The 10,162-nt window shown below is 51.6% G+C and overlaps 2 protein-coding genes across 4 annotated transcripts in view; both read left to right on the forward strand.

Moving 5' to 3' along the window:
• Sugp1 (SURP and G-patch domain containing 1) overlaps positions 1–1,179 on the forward strand; it is a 33,272-nt gene extending 32,093 nt beyond the window's left edge. For both annotated transcript variants that reach the window (XM_038328044.1, XM_038328045.1), the window contains 3 exons: positions 353–498; positions 750–879; positions 1,017–1,179. In XM_038328044.1, the coding sequence (XP_038183972.1) occupies positions 353–498; positions 750–879; positions 1,017–1,043 (303 nt within the window). In that variant the 3' untranslated portion in view covers positions 1,044–1,179. The remainder of the gene's footprint in view (positions 1–352; positions 499–749; positions 880–1,016) is intronic.
• A 2,518-nt stretch (positions 1,180–3,697) lies between these two features.
• Tm6sf2 (transmembrane 6 superfamily member 2) lies at positions 3,698–10,156 on the forward strand. Of its 2 annotated transcripts, none has more exons than XM_038326631.1 (10): positions 3,698–3,934; positions 5,062–5,165; positions 5,846–5,943; positions 6,028–6,131; positions 6,751–6,833; positions 7,310–7,434; positions 7,816–7,911; positions 8,229–8,321; positions 8,731–8,850; positions 9,695–10,156. In XM_038326631.1, the coding sequence occupies exons 1-10, from the start codon at positions 3,840–3,842 to the stop codon at positions 9,902–9,904; spliced, it is 1,128 nt and encodes a 375-aa protein (XP_038182559.1). In that variant the 5' UTR covers positions 3,698–3,839; the 3' UTR covers positions 9,905–10,156. The 2 variants fall into 2 exon arrangements, with proteins under 2 accessions (XP_038182559.1, XP_038182558.1); XM_038326630.1 differs by having other exon boundaries at positions 3,699–3,934; positions 7,810–7,911.
• Positions 10,157–10,162: the final 6 nt, after the last annotated feature.

Consider the following 10,162-nt stretch of genomic DNA (forward strand, 5'->3'; position numbering starts at 1 on the left):
GACTCTGTAGACCAGGCTGGCCTTGATCTTTTGTGATCCTGCCTCTGCCACTCAGGTATTGGGGTGGCACCACCTTGTATGTTGCTCCTACTGTGGTGTCCTCAAGCTGGGTATTCAGCACAAATTGTTTTTAGAACTAAGCTATTATTTACAGTAAACTGTTAATGTCCCAATGGGACTGTGTCAATGTCACTTTGCTCCTGTTGACTCGATTGCCAGGAAGCTCAGTCCCTTGAAGATAGCAAGATGCAGAGCTTGATCTGTTTCAGTGGAGTGGGGCTCATGGGTGGTCCCAGTCTGAACAGATAGCTGTAGTTCCCATGGCAGGCAACTTCCTCTTCTTCTGTTGCAGGAGGGCCGAGAGCCAGACTACTCAGAGTACAAGGAGTTCAAGCTGACGGTGGAGAACATTGGCTACCAGATGCTCATGAAGATGGGCTGGAAGGAGGGCGAGGGGCTGGGCACTGAGGGCCAGGGCATCAAGAACCCAGTGAACAAGTGAGTGCAGCCAGGGGGCTTGCTGGGAGCATACAGATGAACACTTAAGGTCCTAGAGACTAGTGAGCACTGTCTCAGGTGTGAAGTCTTAATACTGTGCGTGACCTCAAGGCTGGCTGACCCAAGTCTGAGTGGATCTAGGACCTCTCCCAGGGATGCTGAGCCCTGCCACTAGTCCCCACCCCAGTACCCTGTAGTCCTTCCTATCTGTCCAATCCTGGACCCTATTTATGACTGTTCGCTGTCCACAGAGGTGCCACCACAGTTGATGGAGCGGGTTTTGGCATTGACCGGCCAGCTGAGCTTTCCAAGGAGGATGATGAGTATGAGGCCTTCCGCAAGAGGATGATGCTGGCCTACCGCTTCCGGCCCAATCCCCTGGTGTGTGCCTTCTTGACTCCTGCTGGTAGCGGGGAGGTGACAGCAAAGCCCCTGCCCTAACTCCCTGGAAGGTTCTGGAGGGGTACCTGCAGTTTCCCACTAACACTATCACTTTTGATCTTTTTGGCCTCCTACAGAACAACCCCAGGCGGCCCTACTACTGAATACTCTGGAAACAAAAAGTCTACTTTCAGATCAGCTATCCTGGGACTGTGGAATGTTGTGGCATCCATCTCTGCCCATTCTGTTGTTACAAGTGTTGTGCTGTGTATTAAAGTCCCAGTGCTCTCCTGCCCAGCATCTTGTTCCCTGCTATTTCTAGGAAATCCCTTTTGTCCTCCTCCAGTCCCAGTGTGGCCATCGTTGAGGTCCCAGTAACTGGAGGCCAGCCAGTTGGTGAGGACTTTACTCCAGGCAGGGGAAAAAGAGGCCTCCAAGCACTTCCTAGTATGTGCATGAGTTGGTGTTTCCTGGGCACAGCTGGGGTGGGGGTGGGGATTTGTCACAAGGACTGTCTCATACCATAGGCTAGTACAAGAGTCTTTGAAAAGCCACAAGACCTTCGCATGAGCAAGAGCCCAGCTGGTGGCCTCCTAGTGTCAGTCCCTTGGGTTCCATCCCGTTCATGTTGCCCCTGATCTGCCAACACCTCTACCTGTTCAGAGTCCTTGTCACAGCTGCCTCTTATCTCCAGTTTACCTTTCCAGCCTCCTCTTCCACCACACCCCACCTGGCCTAGCCTTCCTGCTGCCCAATAGCTCTCCTGAATCCAAGACGACTACCATGGGGAGTGTGTCTCCACCTCTCATGCTCCAGGACCTCCTGTGGGAATGACACCCCAAAGCCCAAAGCTTCATGCCCAGATACGGGTTCATATTTGCCTGTGGACACTTCAAGAAAACTCTCAAATCCAAGTTTAGTGATGATCATGCTGTATTCAAGCAGACATGGCTCCGCTTTGAGTGAGCATCCATTCTCTGCACTGCCCTGGCTGTCCTGGGACTTGCTCTGTAGACCAGCCTGGCCTGTAACTCACAGATCCTCCTGCCTCTGCCTGACACCATGATGCTCTCTTGATCCACAGGTTGTGGGTGACAGTAGTCTGAAACTATGAGGAGCTTAAAAGGGTCCTTGTTGCTGGGCAGTCGTGGCACACGCCTTTAATCCCAGCACTTGGGAGTCAGAGGCAGATGGATCTCTCTGAGTTCGAGGCCAGCCTGGTCTACAGAGCAAGTTTCAGGACAGGCACCGAAGCTACACAGAAACTGTCTCTCGAAAAACAAACAAAAAACCCAGAGTCCCTGCTGCAAGGCAGAGGTGACGTTTGCCTTGCCTTTAATACCAGCACTTGGAAGGCAGAAGCGGGCAGATCTTGAGGCCAGCCTGGTCTACAAATAGAGTTCCAGGACACCAAAGGCTACACAGAAAGTCTTCTGTCTTGAAAAATCAAAAAATAAAGGGGAGAGGGGTCACTTTGAGTTGGAGAGATGTTCATGGCATAGCAGTGTTTGATGCTTAAGCATGAGGACCTGAGTTCTAATCCCAGAACCATGCAGAAAGCCAGATATGACTAGCACTGCAGGGAACAGAAGTGGGAGAATGGAAGCTGTACACCAGCTTAGCTGAAATCTCTGCTTTAAGTGAGACCCTGCTTCAAAGGAGAGTAATAGAGCATGACACCCAGCATTGTGCATATGTACATATATAGAGCAGGCCAGGGAGGTGATAGCTCAGAGGGTAAAGGTTCCAGTTGACCATCCTAGCAAAATGAGTAATGATGTCCTTTGATCTTCACTCAGAAACTTGGCACATGCTTATCATTCCTATCTTATGCACACACACAAAAATTAATTTTAAACAGCCAAGCACAGTAGTGTGCTCAGTTAATCCCAGGAGTCAGAAGCAGGTGGATCTTTGAGTTCAAAGCCAAGTCTCTCAGAGTTACTTTGGTGAGACCCTTTCTCGAAAATGAACAAAAACCTGACCTGGAGCCATGACTCAGTCATTAAGAGCATTGACTGCTCTTGAGAAGATCCAGGTCCCAGCATCCACACAGAGGGTCACAGTTGTCATTAAGTTCCAAGCGATTAAATGTTCCCTTCGGTGTCGTTCATGACCACTACAGGCACATGGGCACGAAGACAAAATACCATACGCAAAATTTTAGAATTTGAAACCTTTAAAGTGTCCCTAAGACTAGAAAAAAGGCTCAGTGGTTAAGATCATTTACTGCATGCGGATGAAAGTTCAAATTCCAGAACACAACTGGATTCCTGTGAGAGTTCCTGGGGCATGGAGGATGATGAGACTTGCTGATTTCCAGCCTAGCCAAGAAAACAAGCCTCTTTACCTCCAAGGATAAGTAGGGAGTGATGCCCACATGCACACAGACACATCTTTATTTAATTTAATCTTTAATTGAAAAGGGAATGTCCTCCGTGTTCAGGTTATATCAGTGTGTTATGTCTAAGACGGTGCAGAAAGCTGACCTGATGGTACACGCTTATAAGAGCTTTCTGTACAAACTTGAGGACCTGAATTCAAATTCCCACTATTCGCGAATAAGCCAGGTGTTGTCGAAGATGGCTACAGGAGGGAGGATCGCCCTTTGCTGGCATGGCCACAGCAGAGGAGTACCTATGAAGGGAGTAGGTTGGGGGACGGGTGACAGTTTTAGACTCTGGTGAGGGCGAGTGCCTACAACGGTGCTGCCGCGAGAGTGGGGAGGGGTGTGGCTATGGCTGTGCATTCACTGAAAGGACCCAAGGCGGGGGAGGCGGAGCCTCGTGGGGGCGGGACCCCGCATATTGGCCCGGCGAGCGTACGGACAAGTGTGGCTGCTACGATAAGCGTGCGGTGACCTTTGCGCGGGGCAGGTCCTTGGCATCCAGGGCTCAGACTCGCTGCGGTCGCCGAACCAAGCTTCCTGGAGGCCGCGCCGGGGTCGGGGCGCCGCTGCCATGGACATCCCGCCGCTAGCCGGCAAGACCGCAGCGATGTCGCTCGGCGCCCTGCCGCTGTCCTACGTGCTCAACCAAGTCTCGGCGTTCTCACAGTGCGTTTCGTCCGCGAGGACCACCGGGCTAGAGGAAGGATGAGGGGTGGTGGAGCCCGGGAAGATGGGAGCTGGGTCTGGGAGGCGGCCATGCAAGCAGAAATTCCCCTCCCGCTGCGCTGAGGCAGGGGGATGCTGTGGTGAGCTTCTGTGGAAAAGTGATATGAAGCCTTAATGTTTGGGACGTTTATGAGTATTCCAGGGATGCACCCCGTGCAGGTTCCAAAGTCGCCTAGGGTCAAAGTTTTGTTCTAGATAAAGTTCTACTGACCCAGCTCCCCTGGCACGCATGCCCTCTTCCATCGCCTCTGTCTCAGGCTTAGAATAACGTTCTCCTACACGCAGTGACCACCCCGTCCCTGTGTTCTATCTCTAGTTAGACCCTGGAAGTCCAGCAAGTCCCTCACTCCAAAGTTCAGCGGACCCAAATGATGAGATAGAAAGAGTTTAGCCATAGGTCTGAACCCCGGGCAGCAATACCTGTCTTCTGGGAATCTGAGTGAACCAAGTGCACTCTGGAAACCTCGGTTCCTTCCTCTGGCTAGGTTTCACTATAGTCACAAGTTCTGTGCAGTTAGGTACTTGGTTGGCATTGCTGATTAGGTAAAACCAGGCTGAGGTTCATGAAATGTGGGCCTGGGTAGTGCAAGAGAATTGGACAAAACCTTGCTGTGTGACGCTAGAAGGGGGATTCCCCTCTCTGGGTTTCATTTTGTTTATCCAGCTGTGTTAATGGAAGCCCAGAGACCTGGCTTCTGTTATTATCTTTGCTACTAGCTGACCTGTCTTATCAGGTTGGTGGGGTAGACCTGGGCAAGGATAGAGTGCAGCAGATGGAGGCATTTGGACTATAGCTGGGAGGAATTGGGCAAATCCAAATGAATGAATGTCAGCTAATGATGGAATTACTGGAATTAACAGAAAGGAATAGGGAAATCAGGGAGGGCTTCCAGGGGGAGCAATATATACATGGGTCTTGAAGGATGGGTAGGAATTTGTCAAGTAAAAATCCTAAGCAAGAAGCCACTGATGGGTAAGGCAAGTTTTATTCTCCTTTGCTGGTGCTTCCTGAATAACTCCTCCAAGAGGTCTCATGCAAGCATGGCATCCCTTGCTGCCCCCCACAGGCCCTTGTGTGCAGTGCTGATGAGTGGGCTGATACTGGGTCTGCTCTTCATGGCCGTCTACAGTCTATCTCATGGCGAGATCACCTATGACCCTCTCTATGCTGGTGAGTCACTGGGAGATGGTGGAAAACAGGGCTGTCTGGGGCCAACCAAGATTCTCCATCAGTCTTTGAAGAATTCCCACTCAGCTGTAGAACTCAGAGGGCCTGGAACACAAGGTTAGACTGGAGAACGTCACAAGGCCTCCTCCTTCAGAACTGGAACTCAAGAGAGAACCAATTATGTCTCAATTGGTCCCATCAGACTAGGCCCTCTCACATAGTCCAGGCTGACCATGAACTTGATCTTCCTACCTCCACTCCCACCTCCTGCCCCCCAGTGCTGAGTGTTGGAATAACAATGGCACCTTGTTCAGCTTCAGACCAGGGACTTCTGAGGCCTTGGCTGTGCTTCCTCCATCACATATGTAGAATGACATGCTATTATGCATGACCTGGGCCTGGAGGCTTGCCTGGTGTCCTCACCCTGGACCCGATGTTGCAAGTCTGCTTTTAAGCTGAACTAAAATCTAAGTACAGTGTTGCAGGGCCTGTCATCCCAGCACTTGGAAAGCTGCAGCAGGATTGCTATTTGTGCTACAGACTCAGACCTTATCAAAAGAACAGACCTGGGGGTGCACAGGCCCAAATTGCCACTGTGTTGGCTTTAAGCACATGTGCACTTGGTCCTAGCCCTGCCCATGTCAGCCCCACACACCTACTCTCCCCCATTCCCCTCCCCCCAGTCTTTGTGCTCTTCTCCTTCACCTCGGTGGTGGACCTCGTTATTGCACTCCAAGAAGATGGCTACATGGTGGGCTTTATGGATTTCTACACCAAGGAGGTAGGTGGTGGCTACCAAGACTGGGGGGCTTGAGGTGGTCCTGGCCCCACCATGCATGCTCCTGAGTTCCATCCTTGCCCACAGGGTGAGCCCTACCTACGCACAGCACATGGCATTTTCATCTGCTACTGGGATGGTACTGTCCACTACCTACTCTATCTGGCCATGGCTGGTGCCATCCGGAAAAGGTGAGGTGGGTCCCAGGTCACCCATGGGACTGTTAACGGGTGTGACTGGATGGAGACCCACATCTTCTGGACCACTGGTACCATTCCCAGTGCTTTTTTTTTTTTTTTTTTAGATTTTATTTTTTATTATGTATAGTGTTCTGCCTGCATGTATGCCTAGGGCCAGAAGAGGGCGCCAGATCTCTACATTACAGATGGTTGTGAGCCACCATGTGGTTGCTGGGAATTGAACTCAGGACCTCTGGAAGAGCAGCCAGAGTGGTTCTTAACCACTGATCCATCTCTCCAACCCATTGAAAATCTGAATCTTCCTGTCCTGGAACTAGCTCTTGTAGGCCAGGCTGGTCTTGAACTCACAGAGATCCACCTGCCTCTGCCTCCCAAGTGCTGGGATTAAAGGCGTGTGCCACCTCCGCCTGGCTCATTCCCAGTGCTTATTGTCTTTGTGTGAGGTGCCATCCTAGCACATACTGAGCATGATCAAGACCCACAGTCCATCCCCATAAATAAATAAAGCCCAAGAAGAACCCAGCTGAAGAGCCAAGGTGGCCTCTGGGCCCTAACAGGGGCTTGAGATTGAGGGTTAGTGGCCCACAGCGACCCCTCCATTGCTTCCTAGGAAAAGGTACCGGAACCTTGGGCTCTACTGGCTGGGGTCCTTCGCCATGAGCCTCCTGGTGTTCCTCCCAGGAAACATCCTTGGTAAGAAGATAGCCTCTGAGACTCCACCCCTCCACATGTCTGAAGACCCAATAACCTTGTGTCTTGGCCAGCAGCTAAGGCCTCCTTTACCCCTTTCCTTGGGGAAGTGAAGGGGAGACGGCATTAATCCTGCTACCTCTTCAGGCCCAGAATGTCCTCTACACAGGAGGAGTTTTAGGGCAGGTCCTGGGGGCAGAGCGAAAGCTTCTTAAGTAGGTCTTTGGGGTGGGGCAGGCTGACAAGTTCCAGGGTTGAAATGGCTCAGTATATGCTAAGCAAGGAGACCTATTGATGGAAAACAAAGTTGTCCTCACAAGTGTCAGGCCTGTGTTTATGCTAAACTCAGCTAGGCTAGGGCAAGGAGCATCCTGGGGAACCATGGAAGCACTTGAGCAAGGACAGTGTAACTCAAGACGTCCAGGTGAGTGGGGCTCCTGAGTGACTCTTCCCAGGTCACATGCTCTCTGTCCTGGCAGGTAAATACAGTTCAGAGATCAGACCTGCCTTCTTCCTCGCCATCCTCTACATGCTGGTCCCATGCTGGGCTGGTGTGAAGATCTTCAGCCAGTCCCATGCACCAGCCTCGTACACCCCCAACATGGTGAGTGCCCCACCATACACAGTTTGGGAAAGACTGGATCAAAGGCTGTGTGTCAAGTCAGGTAACGGTGGTCTGCCTATCATGCCAGCACTGGGGAGACTGAGTTCAAGGTCAGCACGGGTTTCAAAACTCCAAGGACTCATGTGTGGCTCAACACTGGCCTAGAACCCCCCAGTGAGGGGCTAGACTTTGGCTCAGAGGTAGAACACTTGCTCAGCCTGTACAAGACCTAGCTCAATCCTCAGCTCAAGACGCAATGACTGTCTACTTGGGAGAACCTCCTTGGTTCTCAGAAGACATAGGGGAGCATTTACTGAGCATCTGCTGGACTCCAGGCCTCTCTGGATAGCTCTGGCTTTCTCTCACATGGGCCAGGTACAGGAGGAGCAAAAAAAAGGCCTCCTACAGCGCCCAGCCGACCTGATGTTCGTCATGTACCTCATCCTTGCTGCGTTCTTCACTCTCTTCCGGGGCCTGGTGAGTCTGCCTTGGCTACCTCCCTCCTCCAATTCCAGACTCCCTTCTCAGCCTTCTTCTCCCAAATTTATTTCCTTATTCATTGCCAAAAGGACAGACATATTCTTCTATCATACTCAAGAAAGACTCCCACTGTCTGACCTGAAGTTTCCATGACAAATGTCTGTTCCCCAGAGCCTCTTCTCAGCTCTCTTACTGTGAATTCATAACCAAAGGGAGAGAACTAGAGAGGCTGGTGTGGGCGTGGCTTGAGAGCTGGCGTGGGGAGGAGCCTCGTGAGAGGACTGAGATGGATGATGGTTATCTTTGTGTCTTAGGTGGTACTTGACTGCCCCACAGATGCCTGCTTCACCTATATTTACCAATATGAGCCATACCTGCGGGACCCTGTGGCCTATCCAAAGTTGCAGGTGAGAGGATAGGTGGGAGGAGGAAGCTGTGGTCCTGCCCAAGCACCTTTGACACAGTTACCTGAAACCCATGCCAGCCAGGAAGATGCACGTGTAGACTTCAGGTGTGGCAGGATCCAAGTGCTCAAGATATGGCTTGGCTGTGCCTTCTTAGCAAGGCTCCCTATCATGTCCCAGAAGCACTTGGGGGTTTCATCCACGCCCTTGGAAATGCTAGGATTTAAGAACATGTCTCATAGAGGCTCTGATTAGCCCAGCTTGAATCACATGCCCCTGTCAATCATACTAGTCTTGGAAATGGGGTGTTCCAATTTGCTAGGCCAGAGTTCTGCACCATCTGGGCAGCTAAGTGTGTGTGACGGGTGTGGAGCCCCCACCATGAGTTCTCACAGCTTGTGGTCTTCCCTAGATGCTGATGTATTTGTTCTATGCTCTGCCTTTCTACTGCCTGGCTGCCTATGCCCTCATTTTCCCTGGCTGCTCCTGGCTGCCAGACTGGGCCTTGGTGTTTGCCGGAGCCATTGGCCAGGTAAGGGGTGGAGTAGTGATGGTGGCGCCCAGGCCCAGTGATCCAGAATTCCCTAGTCTGAAGGAGATAGCTGGATGTATATAATCCCTAGCACACAAGTAGCTCCAAACCCCCTAGTCAGAGCTATGAAGAACCATGCTGGGATAGGGCTCCAGGGTCCAGTGATTGCCTAGCATGTACAAGCACATGGCTTCTATCTCCCCAGCACTGGAAACAAGCAGACAGACTAATAATGAGCCGGGCAGGGTGACCCACACCTTTAACCCCAGCACTCAGGAGGCAGAGACATGCAGATCTCTGTGAGTTCAAAGCCCGCCTGGTCTACAAAGAATGTTCCAGGACAACCAGGGCTGTTAAACAGAAAAACCCTGTCTCAAAAAAATCAAAAACAAAATGTAACAAACAGAAACCTGGAGGGAAGGAGTGACAGGGGCTGAGAGCAGTTGCAGAGTGGAAAGACTGGAACCCATGAAGGGAAAGTGCAGGAAGGCAGCCAAACAGCATAGTAAAGGCAGCAAAAATTGGAGCTGGATGTGAAGACTCTGAACTCCATGCTCTAGGTGTATGAAGGGATGCCTGGAGCCACAGAAGCTGTCTGAACTTTGGAGGGCTCAGAGCTATTTCTGGGTTTTTGGTAGGAAGAGAAAATGCCTAGAACCAGCCAAGGCAGGGGGCCCAGGAAGTCTCTGCAAGTTGATTACATTTGTGAGGAGGAAGAATGGGATCCAAGTCAGAGGCAGGAATGTTTATTGCTAAACAGTTGTTTTGGGGAGGGAAGGTTTGGCAGTGAGTGGTGGCCTGAGGGTGCTGGCCTAACCTGCCCTCCTCCCTGTGTCCTTGACAGGCGCAGTTCTCACACATGGGTGCCTCCATGCACCTGCGCACACCCTTCACCTACCGCGTGCCTGAGGACACCTGGACCACCTTCTTTCTAAGCAACATGCTGTTTGCACTGGGTCCACACCTGCTGGCTTTCCGCTGCCTGTGGTGGCCTGCCTTCTTCATGCAGTCACCACCCTCGGAGCCCCAGGGCCAAGGCAAGAAGCAGCAGTGAACATGTGCACTTCTCTGCTAGGACCTCTGTGCAGCCGGCCTTGCCCTGCAAGGATGGATTGGCCCTTTTAAGACCAGATGGACATCTGGGAGAATTGCAATCCAGGCCAGAAAGGAGTGTAGGAGACCCATGACAAGATGTTCTTGCTATGTCACTGTGCCCCCAAATCCACAAGGACTCCAGTGCCCTCTCCTGGAATTTACCCTTCACCTCCCCTCATCCTTTTAATAAAAACCCTTTTGATGTCCTGGACATCAC

This window comes from Arvicola amphibius, chromosome 4 (assembly GCF_903992535.2).
Source record: "Arvicola amphibius chromosome 4, mArvAmp1.2, whole genome shotgun sequence".
Taxonomy (NCBI): Eukaryota; Metazoa; Chordata; class Mammalia; order Rodentia; family Cricetidae; genus Arvicola; species Arvicola amphibius.